The sequence below is a fragment of the Arctopsyche grandis genome, chromosome 12 (assembly GCF_051622035.1).
Source record: "Arctopsyche grandis isolate Sample6627 chromosome 12, ASM5162203v2, whole genome shotgun sequence".
NCBI lineage: Eukaryota > Metazoa > Arthropoda > Insecta > Trichoptera > Hydropsychidae > Arctopsyche > Arctopsyche grandis.
In genome coordinates this window covers 5,376,946-5,400,159 of record NC_135366.1, presented here as the reverse complement: position 1 = coordinate 5,400,159, position 23,214 = coordinate 5,376,946, and the positions used below count along the sequence as shown (strand labels likewise).

General features: G+C 39.2%; 2 protein-coding genes and 1 long non-coding RNA gene across 4 annotated transcripts in view; all 3 read right to left on the bottom strand.

Moving 5' to 3' along the window:
• LOC143920049 (uncharacterized) overlaps window positions 1-23,214 on the bottom strand; it is a 422,197-nt gene that overhangs the window by 375,369 nt on the left and 23,614 nt on the right. The gene's annotated exons all lie outside the window — the stretch shown is intronic.
• On the bottom strand, window positions 884-10,593 carry LOC143920037 (double-stranded RNA-specific editase B2-like). 2 transcript variants are annotated; one of them, XM_077442721.1, is made up of 8 exons: window positions 10,373-10,593; window positions 5,831-5,898; window positions 2,419-2,620; window positions 2,124-2,339; window positions 1,772-1,897; window positions 1,516-1,637; window positions 1,195-1,426; window positions 884-1,119 (listed from the first exon to the last, which is right to left on the bottom strand). In XM_077442721.1, exons 1-8 carry the CDS (start codon window positions 10,398-10,400, stop codon window positions 1,016-1,018), a joined length of 1,098 nt encoding a protein of 365 aa, XP_077298847.1. In that variant the 5' UTR covers window positions 10,401-10,593; the 3' UTR covers window positions 884-1,015. The 2 variants fall into 2 exon arrangements, with proteins under 2 accessions (XP_077298847.1, XP_077298848.1); XM_077442722.1 differs by having other exon boundaries at window positions 10,129-10,562.
• On the bottom strand, window positions 18,710-21,862 carry LOC143919866 (uncharacterized). Its single transcript, XM_077442421.1, has 2 exons — window positions 21,314-21,862; window positions 18,710-21,227 (listed from the first exon to the last, which is right to left on the bottom strand). The coding sequence occupies exons 1-2, from the start codon at window positions 21,425-21,427 to the stop codon at window positions 19,761-19,763; spliced, it is 1,581 nt and encodes a 526-aa protein (XP_077298547.1). The 5' UTR covers window positions 21,428-21,862; the 3' UTR covers window positions 18,710-19,760.

The following is a 23,214-nucleotide window of genomic DNA, read 5'->3' as shown; positions in this document are numbered from 1 at the left end:
AAAAAATATTCAATTTTTCCTTGATTGCCTGTGTTAAGGTTATTTACATAAGTAATTCAAAATATCTGCTAAATATGCCATTTTAGCACACCAATCATCATTCTGAAGACATTTTACAAAATCATCCATACCTTCATTTCGGAATAAGATTAACAATTCATTTTTAAATTCTATGAATCCGCATAAAACTTTACCGCCTGACTTCAGTGTTAAAAAGCAAACATTGGTACTTAGGACGTGTCTTTAAAAGTGTCGATTTGATGAAATTTACCATGTTTACAACTTGCACTATGTAGTATAGGCTTTAGTGCTAGTGATAATGTTTTCAAAACTAGAGATTCTCTAGTGGTAATTTTTTTTCAATAAAATTAATTAAATTTTAAATTATTAATTCCGTTGATCTGAATTGCGATATTTTACCGAGTGCACAATTATGTGCACACAGGCCACTAGTGTGTGTATATAAAAATTAATATTTGTATGTATGGACATACATAGCCATATTTGTCTGCCATGCAAATCCAGTTTTGAACACAAGATCGCCAAATTTGATACTAGTACAATCTCACGGTATTATAAATTTGTGAATGGGTTTTACATAGAATTTGGAGCTCTTAGAAAGGTTTTTTTTCTAATTTTCATCAAAATACAAAAAAAAATTCACTAACTTTTAACTAAGCAGATAGGTTTCGCAAGTAAATATAAATAATAAAATGTTTAAAAAAAAATTAGAAGGAAAATGAAATATTTAAACAAAATAACACATTTACTTAAAAAAAATTTGTACTAGACTGATTTATCTTATAATTGAATATTTATATTCAAGGAATATGATGGAAGACGGAAAGAAAGAGGATTTTGATTGCAAATTAAACAATATACATACATATATTAATACTAGTATATTTTTATTTTATGCTGCTCTACAATACATACTTTCTAATTCACATTTCACGCGAGATTTAAATATTCATTAAAAATTAGATTATGTGTATTATTCTATTGGATTATTAACCTATGTGCATTCCATTGCTTTCTCCTCCTTTGTGTAAACAATACCGAACAATTCGGAGCAAGCCTTCTTGGCAGCTTGCTTACGGGCTTCCTTTTTATTAGTGGCTTAAAGTTTACATAAAAAGAAAACAATTAGCAATAATACAAAATTAAATAAAACACACACTAAAATCTACACACCTTTCCCTGGATATACTTTTCCCTCAATGTTCACACCCATTGTAAATATTTGTCCATTTGGTGGCGAGCCTTCTTGCAACAACAACGCATATTCCAAAGTGCCACGCATTTGACTTAAAAGCGTGCATGGATGCAAATTTTCCGGATTGGCTGGTAAAATTGGCGACTTTTTCGGCTTCGGTTGTGGCAATGGTGTTCCAGTAGTAACCGGAGCCGGAATAGGAGATTCGCACTACATAAAAAATAAAGTAATATACTACTATAATAATTCACAAAAACTTGTAAGATCGATATTTGAAATAGACACGAGAATTTAATAACCTTTCCTTGATTGAGCAGAGGAATTTTGTAGCCTTCGGTTTGCCACTCGCTGAATAGTTTATGGAGAGCATATGAAGCGAGTTGGATCATTGGGAAAGACTGATCGTCCTTTTCATTTATCTCTGTAATAAAATTGAAAATTTTAATTCACGCTTCATATACATATATAATATCGCTATTCTGTCTGTCTGAGATAACGCTCGCCGTACTATAATAGTCGTTTCGGTTTGACGTTGATTATTTATTTTTTACAAACCCATTTTTTCTTCTTGTTCGCCGTTTTCGACTTCTGCAGCAGGTGGCAAGTGAGCCATTTGTTTTATAATCATATCCCTAATAATACTTTCAGCTGCCATATTTTTCGCCATCAATTTGGTAGATCCTTAAATTTCGAACGAAATTAGAATACATTCAAACAAAAATACACTAATAAATACATCAAATTATTGCATCAGATAGCTAACAGAACATGTATTCGTTTTTTTTTTTTATTTTACTTTGACATAAATGCCAAGTTACAATTTAGGAACATTCAGATTTGCGCAGCGTATTTTAATCACTTGCTAAAATATACATGAATGAAATATATAAACAATCGACGAATAAACCTTTTCCGCTGTATTCAACTCCACCGATGTTTAAAATTGCGATGTACTGCCTATTGACAGTATTCGCACCGAAGGTGTCATCAGGTACGACGGTGCACTCTTGTTGAGAGCCGGCAGCCAGCTCGTTGAGCACCATCAAAGCATTCTTTGGAGTGATGAGTCGGCGCAAGGTTTTGTTCTGACGACGGCGCTTCTCTCGCATGCTGATTTTGAAGCCTAACAAATCAAACAGTTGCCATAACTATGTATAATTGAATACGTTACATGCATATGAGCATTATGAAAGTAAATTAACCCCGCTTCATCCATTTTTTATGAACAGTGTCGTCACTGCCGAACGAATTGTTTTCGCCGATAGAATTGTCGACCAATGTGGTCAAGTTGGAATTTTCTTGAGCTAGTGGGATCTCCGTCAAGGTTGATTGAGCCTGTTGCGGCCATGGTTGTTGGGGCGACTGAGGAGAGAACGATTGCTGCAGCTCTTGAGGCGATGCCGACTATTGATTTAAAAATACACTCTAATCAATTCAACGTCTCCACATTTAAATAAGCTTTTGAGCATTCGGAAAAGCATGAAAATAATATTAAATTTATTAAAATCTTTTTGAAATTTCCCCATCTGAAAGGGTGTATATATATATTATAATATAAAATGTATAAGAACAACAAAAACAAATTGATTAATAATAATAAATAATTTTCATAGCATCCAAGCACTCACATTTTATATATAATAAATATAATAGATGAAATTGTAACGTTTCTTACTAATGCGGATAGGAATTTCTAGACAAAACAAATAAATATGCAATATAAAAATGTTTATTTTAATACTATTATATTAATAACTAATTGACTGAAATGGTAAAAGTAATTTTATAACAAGTTTAAATACTGTATATGATCAAAACGTTTTCAACGATTGATTTACAATTTATGAATGGAACTATTTGAAGTAAATGATTAGAAAATTTTTAATTTAATTCAAAATTTGTCAAAACATTAGAGTTTAATAAAAACAAATGAAGATTGACGTGAAAAATATGAAAACAAAATGGAGTCTCATTAGCGTGTTTTTATTATTATTATATTATTTTCAGAGAATTGAAGGAGCTGGTAACTCTTCATCGGAATCCTGGCATCACATTGCAAAACCGACATTCAACCGACAAAATCATTTTGATCAAATACATTATAAGTAATAATAAAATTAAATATTCACATCTTCAGCAACAGACTATTTTATATACCGATCAGTATTATAATGAACATTAATCCGATATGTTCCAGTGTAAAATAACGACCTACCTTGGATGCACATATGGCAAGTTATCCGTCTCTCGCTCGACGACGCAACTGCCGGAGAAGACCAGCTCGATTAGGAAATAAACACAAAACTCTCTAAAAATCTTATCATATCACCGAACTCTGTATGAGGACATTAAACGACTGACTACAGCGGAAACATTCCTTTGACACAAAACATTGCTAATGCCCCCACGACATACGAATATGATAAATTTTTTAGAAAGAAATGTTCAACATCACCCGTATGCGTGGTTACGACACATTCCATCGATATATTTCAGCCGCATAAGTATCGAATTAGTTTCTCGTCACACTGAAAATCCCCCAACGGTTGAAGCTGTCGCTTCGACGAGCAACAACTTCAACCGACCGACCGACGGAATATTATCGTACACGTATATCGGGCAAAACTAAACAAAGAAACTGTCGAAAGACGCGACACTGTATGTCCGTTATAGATTCTATTACTCCGTAACAACAAACAGTGTCGTTTCCCCGGAGCGATTCACTTAACACGCCATAGCACAGAACTGCAAACTACACAGATAAAAATTGACAAAATCAGGGCAAGTTCAGTTTGAATCGAGACTGTTTACAACGTTGCTCTATGTATGATTTCAAAATGATTAAAAGTTGTAGCACCAAACAGTCACGAGCTGTATGCACTAACGACGAGCTCTGCTCAGGCTCGATTAATGTGTCAGCTCGGGACAGCTTTATAAAGACTGTGCAATGACCGTGTGCAAGTGAATCACGAGGCTGACTGGGAGTAGGGAGAGGAATGATCGATTCTGCCAGGCAAACTGCGACATACACACCGCTGCAAAGGTATGCAAATTATAAAAATGTATGAAATATCAGTTTAAAGAAAAAAATAATAATAAAAACAATCGTTTTTATAACATCAAAGCGTACAGATAGAAGTATAGTCATGTTTAAACGTGAAGGCCTTAAACTCATCGGAAAAATAATTGTAACTACATATAAACAGTCGACTCTTTATTTGATGCTAAATCAATACATTTTGAGAATTTGCGTTTTACCTATAAGAAGTTTAAAAAAACTAATAAGAGTCTTGTAAAAATAATGACTAACCCTTTGAGTGCTGACTTCTCTTCATTTGAAAACCCGACACGCTGAAAATTTCGCCAACATTTCCAACTAGAATTATTTTGAAATCCAATAGCAAACAGGTATAAAAATTGTAGCTAATCCAAACAAACCCTAGATCACTACCGCCGAGGATTTCAAATTTTGTAACCGTGTGTTGAGACTTCTTATATATCTTGCAACAATATAAAATGAACAAAAGAAGTCTATTAATGAATGTATTTTTCCAAAACTAGTTTCATCTTCTTCATTGTTGTTAAAATGTAATGCTCACAATCTAAATGCCAAGCCACAGTCTAAAATACTGAGCAGTTAGGGATTTCCATCGGGTAATTCTGCTATGGTTATAAATTCAGAAATTCCGGTATAAACCAGTCTTTATAAAAATTGATACGGATTACACGACCCATGTTCAATGCATTTATTTTTTCAATGCTACATGGAAAGGCTTAGCGGGTAGTATTCTTGTTTATTTTTTACATACTCAATATACAAAGCCTATCGCCGTATTTCAGGCTCATGGACTTGTTGGTAAAACGCCGATCGGCGTTGGTCAGCATTCAAAGAGTAGAAGTCAATGTAGAGGTAGTTCGAAAGTTGATTGTTAAAAGATGTTTATTGCCTTCATGTTTAAAAATTCTATACAAACAAAGTTCTAAAATATATGAAGAAAGAAGTAAATAATATGGAAAATGATACATATGGTTCATTTGAATGTTTGAATATAGTTTTATATTACAAAATATTCCTTTTAGAAAAGAAAAATAAAGCAAAGTTCCACGTCAAATATAAGATATATAAATAATATTATTTCAAAATATTGAGAACGAATATTAAAATTTTACAAACAATTACATACCGAATTTGCTGATATAAAATTAAGCAATTTAAAACAATTCAACACATATAAATACAAATAGTCTCATATAAAAAGTATGAAAACAAAATTAAATCAACTTATATATGCACATATAATAATTAATTTTAATATTAAATAATTTAATCAGAAACCATATCAATTACAATGATAAATTTTTAGATAACATCAAATATAATAATCTTCTTATTCTATAAGTAAAATGGAACTAATATGCTTCAAGAATGTGATCCAACTTTGTATGGTAAAAAGTATCAAACTTGATTGGATTGTAATTTTTTTTTTTTTTAATACAGATGTGGCATTTAATTCTTGTTTACTTATACACACAATTAAAAGATTACGATCAACAGATAACAAATACAACGAGATCGTAGCTCGAAGGAATCTCCTTCTGTTTAAAATTCATTACCTGCGTAGACGATACGAATGTGCCCGTCGTATTGTAACGCTTCACATGAGCGGCTGAATTGCGAGTATCTGAAAAATACAAACATCATCATCATTAGACTAGTAATTGTAGTATATATCCTTTCAATTTTAGCATTTGTGTGATTCATTTTTGCCAATAGAATGTTCGGTTTTGGCATCTCTTTCTTTTCAAAGATCAATTTTTATACTTTGTAACACAATTTATAGAATGATAATTATTGGGACATGACCATAGATATAGAATACATAGATACGCCCTGACGCTCTAAGCCGATCACCCTCTTGGTGCATGCACACACAAAAACAATGAACTAAATATTAAAGTGTCAGCTTTAAAATTGATCCTTGTGGAAGTTACTAATGTTTAAATATTGTAATAGTTAATGATGGTTTTATTATAGTAACATACATTTGTAGTTGAATATAGTGTGTATAGCTAAATATTTTTTTCTTAATATGGCTTTATTAGTTTGGTTTACTGTCACGCGGAGTGTCCAATAAAATAAAACTTCAGTACATATGTACATAAACTGGTTGCTGACCACTGACGACCGCTGCGTCGACCTTTTTTTTCACCACTTCCCCGCTAGTTAAAACCCCCCGCACCTCTCAGCTGGTGGCGACAACATCTCCGACCAAAAGTGTACGTAATGGCTTATCTAGGTTATTCTATATCTATGGACATGACGAATGAGAAAATACTAGGGCTGTGGAGTTGTTATAAAAAGAACAAAATTCTGACTACAAAATTGGGTTAATTTTCGAATATCTCTGGAGTAGTAATACAAGGTGCTGCATTTATAGTGAGCTGAGCTGATATTTTTTATCTAAGAAAGAATAAATGATTTCTCAAATGTGAGGCCTTTCCTAAATTAGACCTAAACATGAGAAAAAAACAAATATAGTAAAACCGTGTCTCAGATCTGCATACGTTTGGTATAGTTGAGTCACTTTCAGTAAGTAATTCAATACAGTAGAACCTCGATTATCCGGATTGTTAAAAACAAATACAAATTATACGATTTTGCTGTTTTGAAATGCATAACATAAAATCGCGAAAATAAGACGGAGAAATGAGTGAGTTGTCTTCAAAATTCAATACGGACGTTCGTTTCTTGAAAATTTGATCGCGATTTCAATATTTATTTTTAATATCACCAATATGGAAAAGAAAACGTGTTTTATCATCATTAAAAGACAAATTAGATATGATCAATGCTTTAAAAAGCGGTGTCTTGGCACGTTTTTTGTCAAATAAAATAAGGTATTGAAACGTCAACGATCTCGGATATAATAAAAACGAAGTGAAAAAATTATAAAGTTAACTGATTCTTTAATGCCAGAAGCTGGAAGCTCAGAGGTTATGAAAAATCAGGAAATGAAGAAGTCGAAGAGTGTATTTTTATGTTGTTCATTCAAAGACGATCGTCTGGACGGTTAATATCTGGTACAATATTGTATGAAAAGTATTCGCGATTTGGCAGCTTCAAAAAGAGCAGCTAACTTTAAACAAAAATCCGTAATTGAATTTCTTGATCAAGAATAATTTAATATTGATCTTCATGTTATTATATACATATGTATGTTAATATTTAGGAGTAATAATGAGTTGGTCACCTCACATTGAGGCAGCGAAATACAAGGCGATGCGCGGTATATCCTCAATATACCCAATATTTAATCGCCATAGTTCTTTATCAACTCAAAATAAAATTATATCGAGCGCTCATATTACCATTATTAACCAATGCTTCACCTGTTTGGAATAACGCCTCCAATACTAACCTTTCCAAGCTCCAAATACTACAAAATAAATCCCTAAAAATAATTGATAACACACCCATGTATACTAACTCGAAAAAATTGCATGCCATAAGTAATATTCCATTGGTCACAGACATTACTAACAAACTAATAGGTAGATTCTATGACAGAATCACTAATAACCATACTAACACACTTGTGAAGAGTCTCGGTGATTACAACAAATGTCTACACCCTTCAAGTAAAAACACAAATTACCTAAAAACAATCTGCTTTAGATCGTCGACTTAAGTCTTTTGTTAATATTATATTAGATATATTATGAGCATTTATAAGAATTGTAAATACGTTTTTGAGCTATTACTATTACTAACCAAATTAAATTAAATTGTAAAATAGAAAGTGATCAGTAGCTATTAAAATAGATATAAGATGTATTGTTTTTGATTTTTAAATGCTTTTTATTATTACGAAATTATGTTCACAATACATCTTATATATATAAATATATATATATATATATATATATATATATATATATATATATATATATATATATATATATATATATATATATATATTTTAATAGCTACTGATCTACTGATCATTTTCTATTTTACAATTTAATTTAATTTGGTTAGTAATCATAGTATTATATTATTCTAATGTTAATCTACAGCATAATAGGAAAAAGATCTCAAAAACCTATTTACAATCCTTATAAATGCTCATAATATATCTAATACATAATATTAATTAAAGACTCACTAAAGTCAATGACCTAAAGCAGATTGTGTTTAGGTAATCTGTGTGTTATACCTGAATGGTATAGACATTTTGTTGACTAATCACCGAGACTCTTCACAAGTGTGTTAGTATGGTTATTAGTGATTCTGTCATAGAATCTACTGGTTAGTTTGTTAGTAATGTCTATAACAAACGGAATATTATATATGGCATGCAGTTTTTTCAAGTTAGTATATATGGGTGTATTATAAATTATTTTTAGGGATTAATTTTGTATTACTTGGAGCTAAGATGTATTGTGAACAAAATTTAGTAATAATAAAAAGCATTTTAAAATCAAATATACACATGTAAATGTAGACAAATAAAAATTATTCATACTGAATGTACACGTCTTTCCCTGTCAATTGTGATTTTTTCGATTATCCGGACTACCTTCATCCCCAATTAGTCCAGATAATCGAGGCTCTACTGTATTCATATACGTATATACTTTTGATAAAATATAAATTAAATTTAAGCGAAATCGAAATCGGAGCCACTCGGGAGATTTCAACGTCTCCGACTCTAACCAAAAATTCACAACTCTGTCTCCGACCCCAACTCCACAGCTCTGGAAAATATTACACACAAATAAATGAGAAAAATTTGCTTAATATTAACATCTATTGTAAAACGCTAAAAATATTAAATTTCTAGACTTGATAAAAAATCAATGAAGATTTTTTTTACACCCATCAATTTCACCTTGAAAACTGTCCAAACTATTGGGTGACTATTGGGTCTGATCAACCGAACGAATCCAATTTGAGGAGTATCGAAGAGCATTAACCGTTTGCCCGCGGCCGTCTTCTATGGAAGCTTTGGGCGACAAGTCTGTAGCGCGGCTGTCTTCCATAGAATTTCTGAACTTTGCACGGGATTTTGAGGCTTATATGCGCCTATTTCAACTGTTTTAAGGTTCAAAATTGGTTGAATATATTACTGAGAGTTGAATGCCATCTATTCAATTTGCTTAAGATGAACATATACCAGTCAAAATTAGTTTTTTGTAGAACCATACTGAAACCTCGTTTATGTGACGTCACGTCTTCATACAATTGTATGAAGAATGATTATTTGACAATTAAGCCAAAACCGTTTAAGAGCATTAACCGTTTGCCCGCGGCCGTCTTCTATGGAAGCTTTGGGCGACAAGTCTGTAGCGCGGCTCTCTTCCATACAATTTCTGAACTTTGCACGGGATTTTGAGGCTTATATGCGCCTATTTCAACTGTTTTAAGGTTCAAAATTGGTTGAATATATTACTGAGAGTTGAATGCCATCTATTCAATTTGCTTAAGATGAACATATACCAGTCAAAATTAGTTTTTTGTAGAACCATACTGAAACCTCGTTTACGTGACGTCACGTCTTCATACAATTGTATGAAGAATGATTATTTGACAATTAAGCCAAAAGTACGAGATATATTATTGTTTAAAATAATACTTTATGTGTTAATTAATATATCTGGTTAATTGAGTAAATATTAAAATCTGTATTTAAGGTCGAACACTCGATTGCCAAATTCGCGAAAAAGGTGACGCGTACAAGGCTTGTTCGCTATATTAAATTGGCGCGGGCAAAGGTTTAAAGCATCACATATATTAGTTATTTTAGGCTAGCACAGGCGCCATATAAGACGGCCATGAGATCCATAAGAACCAAGCGTGTGCAATAATTGTTAGTATGGCTTCAAAGATTAGTAAACAATGTAATTATTACTTTTGCGTCCCATGTCTGCAAACCAACGAGATTTAAAGCGAGCACACTAGAGGAGGCGTGGATGCGTAGTTTGAGGTTATGGAGATCAGCTGGCGAAGTGTGCGAATGCGAGTGCGAGTGCGAGTGCGAGTGCGAGTGCACAGTACCAGCTTGCCCAACGGTAAGTGGCGAATGAGAGTCAAAATGCCGGCATTGTGACAGACAGGCAGCGAGCTTCACATGTCGCAATCGCGAATCAACTCACAGGGGGGGGCACCGTTGCGACTGTACATGACGATGGCGAGGAGACGAAGACACGAAGACACGAAGACGAGCTGATCGTCCGACTAATGGCTAATTGGCCGCAAATGTAGTCTGATGCGGATGCCGAATCGCGGTCCCCGTCGGCGTTCTTGTCGGAGAATGCGCGCGCATCGACCTCGCCCAGTTTACATGCTTTACAATTATTGCTGATCATTGTAGAATGGACTCTTAAACGTTTACAAGCTGTCATCATATCATATCTATCGTATACAATAATTGTGTATTGCGTGCGTGCGTGCCCGCGTTCCTGCGTGCGTGCAAGGTGCAATGTTCGCTAGTACGCCCCGTCTCTCTTTCTCCCACAGATCTAAAATAACCTAGATATGGCATTACATACACATTTCGTTGGAGATCTTGTCGCCACTAACTGAGGGGTGCGGGGGGTTTAGCTAGCGGGGGGAAGTTGGGGAAAAAAAGTTTTTTTTCGGCGGCGCTTTTTTCACTTCCCCCCCCGCTAGTTAAACCCCCCCGCACCCCCCAGTTAGTGACGAAAAGAGAAGCTACTAACCTACTGAGAGAAAAGTGTGCATGCGCCATGTATTTTGCATGCGCCAAAAGGGAGACCAGTATAAACCGTGAGGGTGGATCTATGTATTATACATCTATGCTTTCTCCCCTTGGAATCGTATGCCGTGGAAAGGGGAGAAAGTGAAACGCCCGAAAACGCAAATATCGGAAAGTAAAGATCGAAAATCGAAAGATCTTAAGTTGAAAGATAAAAAAGGGTCTCCCCCCCCCCCGTCGTACATACTCACTTAATTTGCGCGAGCAGGATACAACAGGAACAAGCAGTGCCGGTTATAGGGGGGGCTGGGTCGGGCGGTGTCCGAGGGCGCCAAATAAGTTAGGGCGCCGCTCGATGCATCAAAGGCGCTTTAAATTTTAAAATTAGAGCGCAAAAAGCCATACAAAATTGCCATTGGGTGTAAGGCCGGCACTGGGAACAAGAGGAACAGGCATTTCCTCCCGTATTCTGCGCGCCCACATTAAACAAGGCTGTATGACAAAAAGAGAGATAATTTCACCGCATGCCACTCATATATATTATATACTAGCTGTATTACCCGGCTTCGCTCAGTGTTTATAATATAAACCGCTTAAACATGACTAAGCTAATTTAATTAAAAAAAAAAAAAAATTTTAAAATTTTAAAAAAAATTTTTAAAAATAAATTAAAAAAAAAATAAAAAAAAAATAAAAAAAAAAATCAAAAAAAAAAAATCAAAAAAAAAATTTTAAAAAATCAAAAAAAAAATCAATTTTTTTTTTTGCCTTCTAGGGCTTCGCCCTCGGCACCCCCCTGAGCCTTTGCCTTCTAGGGCTTCGCCCCTCCACGCCCCATGAGCAATTGCCGTTTAGGGCTTCGCCCCCATGATCAGTTGCCTTTTAGGGCTTCGCCCCTCCGCGCCCCCATGATTCAAAGCCGTCTAGGGCTTCGCCCCCCTTAGTTAATGCCTTTTAGGGCTTCGCCCCCCGCGCCCCCAAGATTAATTGCCGTTTAGGGCTTCGCCCCCCTTAGTTAATGCCTTTTAGGGCTTCGCCCCTCCGCACCCCCATGATTAAATGCCGTCTAGGGCTTCGCCCCCCCTAGTTACTGCCTTTTAGGGCTTCGCCCCCCGCGCCCCCAAGATTAATTGCCGTTTAGGGCTTCGCCCCCCTTAGCTAATGCCTTTTAGGGCTTCGCCCCTCCGCGCCCCCATGATTAACTGCCGTTTAGGGCTTCGCCCCCCTTAACTAATGCCTTTTGGGGCTTCGCCCCTCCGCACCCTCATGATTAAATGCCGTCTAGGGCTTCGCCCCCATGATCAGTTGCCGATAAGGTCTTCGCCCCTCCACGTCCCCATGGTTAAATGCCGTCTAGGGCTTCGCCCCCATGATCAGTTGCCTTTTAGGGCTTCGCCCCTCCGCGCCCCCATGATTAACTGCCGTTTAGGGCTTCGCCGCCCTTAACTAATGCCTTTTGGGGCTTCGCCCCTCCGCACCCTCATGATTAAATGCCGTCTAGGGCTTCGCCCCCATGATCAGTTGCCGATAACGGCTTCGCCCCTCCACGTCCCCATGGTTATTTGCCGTCTAGGGCTTCGCCCCCATTATCAGTTGCCTTTTAGGGCTTCGCCCCTCCGCGCCCCCATTATTAAATGCCGTTTAGGGCTTCGCCCCCCTTAGTTAATGCCTTTTAGGGCTTCGCCCCTCCGCGCCCCCATTATTAAATGCCGTTTAGGGCTTCGCCCCCCTTAACTAATGCCTTTTGGGGCTTCGCCCCTCCGCACCCTCATGATTAAATGCCGCCTAGGGCTTCGCCCCCCTTAGTTAATGCCTATTAGGGCTTTGCCCCTCCGCGCCCCCATGATTAAATGCCGTCAAGGGCTTCGCCCCCATGATCAGTTGCCGTTTAGGGCTTCGCCTCATAAGGCTGCGCCCCATGGGGCTTCGCCCTATGAGGCTGCGCCCCCTTCGGGGCCCCATGCGGCTAAGCTCCATAAGGCGGCGCCCCATAAGGCGGCGCCCCATAAGGCGGCGCCCCATAAGGCAGCGCCCCATAAGGCGGCGCCCCATATGGCGGCGCCCCATAAGGCTGCGCCCCATAAGACAGCGCCCCATAATGCTGCGCCCCATAAGGCGGCGCCCCATAAGGCAGCGCCCCATGGGGCTACGCCCCATGAGGCTGCGCCCCCTTTGGGGCCCCATGGGGCTGCGCCCCCTTCGGGGCCCCATGTGGCTAAGCTCCATAAGGCGGCGCCCCATAAGGCGGCGCCCCATAAGACTGCGCCCCTAAGGCTGTGCCCCATAAGACAGCGCCCCATAAGGCTGCGCCCCATAAGGTTGCGCCCCATAAGGCTGCGGCCGATAAGGCTGTGCCCCATAAAGCTGCGCCCCCTTTTGAGCCCCATGGGGCTGCGCCCCATGAGGCTGCGCCCCCCGGGCCCCCTTCGGGGCCCCACGGGGCTGCACCCCTTGTGGCGCCCCTGGCGGGGCCCCATGAAACTACTCGCCTTGCGCCCCCGCGGGGGTGAATCCATTGAAATGAAAAAAAAAATCGGCGCCCATGGATCGAAAAAAAAAAAATCGAATCACGTGTTCGATGACGTCACCGATCTACGGACGATGACGACGACGACGACGACGACCAAGGATATTTACATACAAAGTCTCTTTCCAAATTATAGATTAGAATAGAGAATAGAATATACATAGTACCGTTTACAATGCACCCTTTTTTTAGATCTTTCGACTTAAGATCTTTCGATTTTCGATCTTTGCCTTCCGATATTTGCGTTTTCGGGCGTTTCACTTTCGGGCCCGTGAGGTAGACCGCGTGGAAAGAGATGCGGCATATGACCAGGGACGTAATTCGGGGGGAGAGGTGTGGGGGGGTGGGGGAACTCGCCCCCCCCTAAATTTTACAAGCTGCCATCATTAAAGCCTGGACCCAGAGGGTGCCGCGTTTTGTTCAAATGTTGTAAATGCATTGTTAAAGGTTTGCCCAACCTTTTTTACAAAGTATTTACAACAATGGAACAATGAGCGGCACCTTGGCTATCCTACCTCTAGTCATCATATCATGGTTTGGTGATTACTGGTCACAAAGCACTCGTCACAAAGTCACTAAAATCTCTATAACGGAACATCTGACAGCCGAAAAATCCATCATACTCACGAGAACTTGAGTGCCAAATATTCCGCATTCACGGTTTTCATAGCAAAAATTGTCTTTGTGACCATCGAAACGTGACTAATAATCCAATTACCTCATATGAGGGATATAAAAGCAAAGGTGTCTATGTCCAAGGACGTCATTCGGAGGGGAGGGGTATGAGGGGTGGGGGCACTCGCCCCCCCTAAATTTAGGAATAGTGTGAAATTAGAAAATAGTATGAATTTAATGATTAATGAAATACTATGGATATACTATGAATGCTATGTTTATTTCGGTAATTGGATTCATATTGTGATGGTCACAGACAATTTTTGCTATGAAAACCGCGAATGCGGAATATTTGGCACTCGATTTTTTGTTAGTATTATGGAGGATGAACGAATGAGACGACTGGCATGTTAATGCACGTGTTTATTATATGACAGCTGAAGACAGAGTGAGTAGTAGCTCTCCGAACCCAGCCGGGTTGGTCCCCACTCGCAGGAAGGCAACCAAACTCGACCATGTCGTATAAGCGAGCCGCCACAGTATAATGGACTTTTCGGCTGCCAGATGTTCCGTTATAGAGATTTTACTCCATATATTTTTTCGCGTTCGATTCATTAGAATATATTTATGGAATACAATAAATTTCAGCTAGATACTATGTATTACCATTTAGCAAATAGTTGAAAAGCAAGAACTTTGGGGTTGAGATGTACCCAATATCGGTACATCTCAACGGGAGGGTTAATGAAATACTATGGATCTATGAATGCTATGTTTATTTCTTATGTTACTTTTGGGTGGCTTAGTGGCCGATAAAATAATCGCTGCAATAAGCTACTTTGAAAAAAAAAAGGTTTTATGATCTCGAGGCAAGTATATTTTGTTTCTTGAATAAATTTTGCGAATCTAATCTATAATTTGGAAAGAGACTTTGTATGTAAATATCCTTGGTCGTCGTCGTCGTCGTCTTCGTCGTCTTCGTCGTCTTCGTCCGTAGATCGGTGACGTCATCGAACACGTGATTCGATTTTTTTTTTTTTTCGATCCATGGGCGCCGATTTTTTTTTTCGTTTCAATGGATTCACCCCCGCGGGGGCGCAAGGCGAGTAGCTTCATGGGGCCCCGCCAGGGGCGCCACAAGGGGCGCAGCCCCGTGGGGCTCAAAAGGGGGCGCCACAAGGGGCGCAGCCCCGTGGGGCCCCGAAGGGGGCCCGGGGGGCCCAGCCTCATGGGGCGCAGCCCCATGGGGCTCAAAAGGGGGTGCCACAAGGGGCGCAGCCCCGTGAAGCCCCGAAGGGGGCGCGGGGGGCCCAGCCTCATGGGGCGCAGCCCCATGGGGCTCAAAAGAGGGCGCCACAAGGGGCGCAGCCCCGTGGGGCCCCGAAGGGGGCCCGGGGGGCCCAGCCTCATGGGGCGCAGCCCCATGAGGCTCAAAAGGGGGCGCCACAAGGGGCGCAGCCCCGTGGGGGCCCGGGGGGCCCAGCCTCATGGGGCGCAGCCCCATGGGGCTCAAAAGGGGGCGCCACAAGGGGCGCAGCCCCGTGGGGCCCCGAAGGGGGCCCGGGGGGCCCAGCCTCATGGGGCGCAGCCCCATGGGGCTCAAAAGGGGGTGCCACAAGGGGCGCAGCCCCGTGAAGCCCCGAAGGGGGCGCGGGGGGCCCAGCCTCATGGGGCGCAGCCCCATGGGGCTCAAAAGGGGGTGCCACAAGGGGCGCAGCCCCGTGAAGCCCCGAAGGGGGCGCGGGGGGCCCAGCCTCATGGGGCGCAGCCCCATGGGGCTCAAAAGGGGGCGCCACAAGGGGCGCAGCCCCGTGGGGCCCCAGCCTCATGGGGCGCAGCCCCATGAGGCTCAAAAGGGGGCGCCACAAGGGGCGCAGCCCCGTGGGGCCCCGAAGGGGGCCCGGGGGGCCCAGCCTCATGGGGCGCAGCCCCATGGGGCTCAAAAGGGGGCGCCACAAGGGGCGCAGCCCCGTGGGGCCCAGCCTCATGGGGCGCAGCCCCATGGGGCTCAAAAGGGGGCGCCACAAGGGGCGCAGCCCCGTGGGGCCCCGAAGGGGGCCCGGGGGGCCCAGCCTCATGGGGCGCAAGCCCTAATAGGCATTAACTAAGGGGGGCGAAGCCCTAGACGGCAATTAATCATGGGGGCGCGGAGGGGCGAAGCCCTAAAAGGCAACTGATCATGGGGGCGAAGCCTTAGACGGCATTTAATCATGGGGGCGCGGAGGGGCGAAGCCCTAAAAGGCATTAACTAAGGGGGGCGAAGCCCTAAACGGCAATTAATCTTGGGGGCGCGGGGGGCGAAGCCCTAAAAGGCAACTGATCATGGGGGCGAAGCCTTAGACGGCATTTAATCATGGGGGCGCGGAGGGGCGAAGCCCTAAAAGGCATTAACTGAGGGGGGCGAAGCCCTAAACGGCAATTAATCTTGGGGGCGCGGGGGGCGAAGCCCTAAAAGGCAACTGATCATGGGAGCGAAGCCTTAGACGGCATTTAATCATGGGGGCGCGGAGGGGCGAAGCCCTAAAAGGCATTAACTAAGGGGGGCGAAGCCCTAAACGGCAATTAATCTTGGGGGCGCGGGGGGCGAAGCCCTAAAAGGCAACTGATCATGGGAGCGAAGCCTTAGACGGCATTTAATCATGGGGGCGCGGAGGGGCGAAGCCCTAAAAGGCATTAACTAAGGGGGGCGAAGCCCTAAACGGCAATTAATCTTGGGGGCGCGGGGGGCGAAGCCCTAAAAGGCATTAACTAAGGGGGGCGAAGCCCTAGACGGCATTTAATCATGGGGGTGCGGAGGGGCGAAGCCCTAAAAGGCATTAACTAAGGGGGGCGAAGCCCTAAACGGCAATTAATCTTGGGGGCGCGGGGGGCGAAGCCCTAAAAGGCAACTGATCATGGGGGCGAAGCCTTAGACGGCATTTAATCATGGGGGTGCGGAGGGGCGAAGCCCTAAAAGGCATTAACTAAGGGGGGCGAAGCCCTAAACGGCAATTGCTCATGGGGCGTGGAGGGGCGAAGCCCTAGAAGGCAAAGGCTCAGGGGGGCGCCGAGGGCGAAGCCCTAGAAGGCAAAAAAAAATTTTGATTTTTTTTTTTGATTTTTTAAAAAAAAAATTTTTTATTTTTTTTTAATTTTTTTTTAATTTTTTTTTTAATTTTTTTTTTTTGATTTTTTTTTTATTTTTTTTTTATTTTTTTTTTAATTTTTTAATTTTTTTTTAATTTTTTTTTTTTTTTAATTAAATTAGCTTAGTCATGTTTAAGCGGTTTATATTATAAACACTGAGCGAAGCCGGGTAATACAGCTAGTACACAATATTTGGCACTCAAGTTCTCGTTAGTATGATGGACTTCTCGGCTGCTAGATGTTCCGTTATAGAGATTTTAGTGACTTTGTGACCAGTAATCACCGAACTGGCTGCCACATATACGGTAATTGGATTATTAGTCACACTGCGATGGTCACAGATAATTTTTGCTATGAAAACCGCGAATGCGGAATATTTGGCACCCGAGTTTTTATTAGTATGATGGACTTTTCGGCTGCCAGATTTTCCGTTATAGAGATTGTAGTTTGACTTTTGGAGGAGCGTTTTGTGACCAATGATCACTGAACCACATATACATATAAATTCGCTTACCAGTTAAATAAAAACAAATTAAGCTTAAAATTAAAAAAAAATGAGGTTATGGACACAAATGTATACAAACGTCAATTGACACCAACAAAACCTTAATTATTTTTATGTACAAAGTATCCGTTTAAAGTTTGTTGTTTGAAAAAATGTTTATTTTATTTTTAATATCTTATCTCGTCGAGTTCTGCTTGATTTTCTTGTAGCTTCGTAATAGAATATCTTAGTATTCATTTTTTTTTTTTAATTTATTTCATTTATTCATATTAAGGTCTATTCATACCTATCCAGCACGACCCGAATCCTGCAGGTGTCATGCAAGTGCGGATAGTATTCTTTGGTACATTATATGGACGTATTCATACTCCATTCGCATTGACGCATTCATATAGAATGTACTAAAGAATACTGTCCGTACTAGCAGGATACTTGCAGGATTCGGGTCGTGCTGGATAGGTATGAATAGACCTTAATGGGGGATGAACGAATGAGACGACTGGCATGTTGAAGCACGTGCTTTATTTATGATAGCTGAAGGCAGAGTGAGGTAGCTAACTCCGAACACAATCGAGTTGGTCCCCACTCGCAGGAAGGTGACCAAACTCGACCATGTCGTATAGCGAGCGGCCACATTATCATTGTGATTCCATAATGCTGGATGTGTTATCGGGTTGTTAACTTATTACTGACGAGGAGATAATTTTCTAAGTTACGCCCCCTGGTATCGTGTTTGATTTAATTTTTATTTTATTGAAAAATTTATTCCCAGTGTAGAAACTCTTCTTAAGAAATATTTTTTACAGATCTTAGTTGAGAAACCCTGAATACGTAGGATTTGAAAACATAATTTTCGGTGAAAAAATCGAAAGCCAAAGATTCTCCCATTTTTTTTATCAAAAGCAAAGCTCATAATGACGATTGGTGGACCTTAGTTGAGAAACCCTGCATACGTAAGATTTTGGATAGCTAAAAGGCAAAAAGAAAATAATTTTTTTTTAGAAAATATTTTATTAATTTTCATATAATCTATTATATTTTTTTCTTTAGAAAATAAGTCAAAACTAGCAATCTATATTCATTCATAGTAGATCTAAAAAATATTTTATTATGAAGAGCAGCATCGTTCCGATTCTGCTGTTGTCATCGGAAATGTAAGGGATATTTAAATAAGTTTTGATAATTCACGCAATATTTCGGATAAATTATTATACCAGTACCATTAGTACATTTCTGTGCTAGAATAGAATACGCTAAATATCACTAGTAGTTATTCTTCATAGCATTGGATACGCTTTCACTATATCATTTACTTCTTGACAAGCTATTTTTTTCAGAGAGGCTCCTGAATTTTCTTTGTTGAATAATTTTCCAATAACTAAATGACGTATAAAAGTCTATCTGTTCTTCATATCGATACATAATGGAATACATACTTTATTAGCTTCCGACATTTCGATAGCTGTACATATTTCAATCTTTCAATAATTGTAAATACAAAAAACATAGTAGGCTCAATTTTAAATATATCTCGAAACATCCTCTTATTTTTGATTAGGGAAGTTGGGGTGCTGCAGTTTCGCAGTTCCTACGGAAGAGCCGCCCCTGATTACATCTTATGAGAACTTTTATAACCCACGAGCAAATTATTTGTACAAAGTGACTGTCAGTGTTAGATCTCAAGTGATTTACAAGGTAGCGTTCATCAGAAAACGATTTCAAACACATATGACACTGGTACGGTGTGGGAATGTAAATGCACCACAATGTGATATTTATCAGAAAGTTATATCAAACCCACTTCACATTTCCACCGTGTGAGATCTTAAATGTTTAATATGTGCATATTTATTATTATATGATTTAAAACAAATATCACATTTGTAAAGCCTTCTCCCCTTGTGAGATAGTAAATGTGACACAAGATCATATTTCTTACTAAATGGTTTTAAACAAATATCACACTTGTTTGGTTTTATCCCAGTATGCGTTTTTTTATGTAACCTCAGGTTAGGTTTTTTAGCATATGATATTAAACAAATTTCACTAAATTTAAAGCTTTCCCCCCGTGTGAGATCGTAAATGTCTCACTAGTTCATTTTGACGAATAAATGATTTTGAACAAATGTCACATTTGTGTGGTTTTATCCGAGTATGCAAACTTTTATGTTTCTTGAGGCTATTTTTTTGAGTAAACGATTTTAAACAAACTTCACACTTGTAAGGCTTTTCCCCTGTGTGAGATCTTAAATGTAATACAAGTCTATTTTTAAAAGCAAATGATTTTAAACAAATTTCACATTTGTGTGCTTTTATCCCAGTATGCAAAATTTTATGTGACAAGAGGCTAGATTTTCGAGAAAATGATTTTGAACAAATTTCACACTTGTGAGGCTTTTCCCCTGTGTGAGATCTTAAATGGCTCACAAGTCTATTTTTATAAACAAAAGATTTTAAACAAATTTCACATTTGTGTGGTTTTATCTCAGTATGCAATTTTTCATGTAACTCGAGATGAGATTTTCGAATAAATGATTTTAAACAAATGTCACATGTGTGTGGTTTTATCCCAGTATGCAAACTTTTATGTGACTCGAGGGTAGATTTTTCAGTAAACGATTTTAAACAAATTTCACACTTGTAAGGCTTTTCCCCCGTGTGAGATCTTAAGTGTTTAATAAGTCCATATTTATTACTAAATGATTTTAAACAAATATCACATTTGTAAGGCTTTTCCCCTGTGTGAGATCTTAAATGTAACACAAATTCCTTTTTAATAGCAAATGATTTTAAACAAATGTCACATTTGTGTGGTTTTATCCCAGTATGCAATTTTTCATGTACCTTGAGATAAGATTTTCTCATAAATGATTTTAAACAAATTTCACATTTGTGTGCTTTTATCCCAGTATGCAAAATTTTATGTCTCTTGAAGACATTTTTTCGAGAAAATGATTTTGAACAAATTTCACACTTGTAAGGCTTTTCTCCCGTGTGAGATCTTAAATGTAACATAAGTTCATATTTACTAAATGATTTTAAACAAATGTCACATTTGTGTGGTTTTATTCCAGTATGCAATCTTTTATGTAGCTTGAGGGTACATTTTTGAGTAAACGATGTTAAACAAATTTCACACTTATAAGGCTTTTCCCCCGTGTGGGGTCTTAAATGTAACGCAAGTCCAAATTTATGACCAAATGATTTTAAACAAATGTCACATTTGAACCGCTTTTCTCCAGGATGTGATCTTTTGTGTAAAACAGGTTCAGATTCACTGGGTGTTGGTTTTAAACAAATTTCACTATTCTTTTGGTGAATTGTCGGTAGTGAAGGCTCATCGTCCCAAATTACATCCTCCAAAAAAACTTCTTCAGTCTTGATGTTCAAGCAATCACCTAGTCTCAGTTGGGACGTTTCGTTGCTTCGAAAACAAGCCTTTCGAAAGCTGATTAACAATTCCAGATTAGTCTTACACGAAAGACACACCGTGTCCGGCAACCCGTCGCCTCTTTTAACCTGCAGATGAAAGAAATGGGATTTAACGATGAGAAGGGTTAATCAATTGGGTCCACTCTAATTGTAACCTGTAACCAGCAACTGACATGAATTTGACAGCAGGTCCGAATGCGTTGCTCCAAACGCTCTGGATGAGAATCGCCGAAGATGGAGACGGAAGCTTCGGCCGGAGCTGATCCAAGACAAAGCCTACACTCCATCGTCTCTGTATTCAAATCTGTCCTGCGACGGACTCGTCCCAATTGCGTCGTCCACACACAAAATATCAACGAACGATATTTCTAGGTCTAGTAAATACAGTGAATCATACGCATGAGTGTTTGCACCCGGGATATACATATACCTCGTTAACGGTTTATGGCCAGTACCTAGGGGGCCGCCTTATATATTATATGTGGTAATTGGACTATTCGTCACATTGGGGTGGTCACAAAGACAATTTTTATCATGAAAATCGCGAATACACAATATTTGGCACTCAAGTTCTCGTTACTATGATAGTTATCGTTAGTATGATGGACTTTTCGGCTGCCAGATGTTCCGTTATAGAGATTTTAGTGACTTTGTGACGAGTAATTTGTGACCAGTAATCACCGAACCATTATATGTACATATTGGTTCGGTGATTATTAGTCAAATGTGAACCGGTCACACGTGATCAATGTTTGAATTGTGGAATCAATTTTTATATGTGAATCACATTCGAACTATGATTCACATACTCACAAACCCCGACGCCACTGACTTGAACCCAATGTTACGAAAAAAGCGCAGTAACATGAGGCTCAGGATCATTGTATTTTTTTTTTTAATAAAATTTTCACATTTCCTTTTGTATCATTTACTTTTTTATTGAAATAATATTATAATGTAGTAATGATAATTTGACTTATATGGCAACAAATACATAATGTTTAAGAACTTCTGCATATTATAATATTTATTTATTGAAAAATCAACAGACAACATATGCAGGGCTGCCGAGAGGAATCCCGGGTCCTGGAAAAATAATTTCGTGCCTTATGACAAACCAAAAAAAAAACCTTTTAGATATATTTTTAATATGCGAAAAATCTATCAGAATTATTAAAAAAATACCTATATGTTAAATGTTATTTATTGAAATAGTCGAATAAGAAAGTATGATATTAGCAGGTACAATTTTACATGGACACAAAGAATGCGTGGATCGAAAAATATTAAACATTTAGCATTAAAGAAATATATGTACATACATATGTATTTTTATGTAGAATAATATAAAATATCAATATCGATCAGTCGAACGTCCCAATAAGTCTGGGACCTGGAACATTAACCCTAACTTCCCCCCCTCACGGCGGCCCTGAACAGATGTAGAAATGCATAAAAATAAAGAGATAAATGTAACAAAATAACATCCGAGCCCAATTCGAAATTTATAATATCATGTGTTTTCACTGAATTATAATTTTTATTTGTAGTAGAAATTAAAAAGACAAGAGTGTCATTTTATAATTTCTTTTGGGGGCGGATTGGATTTTTAAATACTTCATATATTAAAAAGGAACATGAGATAATTATGGACGCACATTTATAAAAAAATAAATTCATTTGCTCTTATAAAATTATTTTTATTGATTAGTAAACAGTGTTAGGGCGGTTTCAGACTAGCGTTTGATACGCGCGTATAATCTCGTTTTTTGAAGTGCATGTAGGCGCGTATAGGCGCGTCATTTTCCATACGCGCAACTCGTACGAGCGTAGACGCGCTTATAAGCTCGTACTATCCATGTTGATACTAAATCACCACTACCGGTTTTAGCGAAAACGCCGGAATAAGCCCGTGTACGCGCGTCCGGTTTTTTGAAGCGCGCAAAGTAGCGCGCGTGTAAGCCGAAACAATCGTATATACCCGCAGAAAAAAACGCTAGTCTGAAACCGCCCTTAAAGTTTCAACGTTCAGTTGTATATAGTTCAATGCTATAGCTGCTTCCGCATATGACAT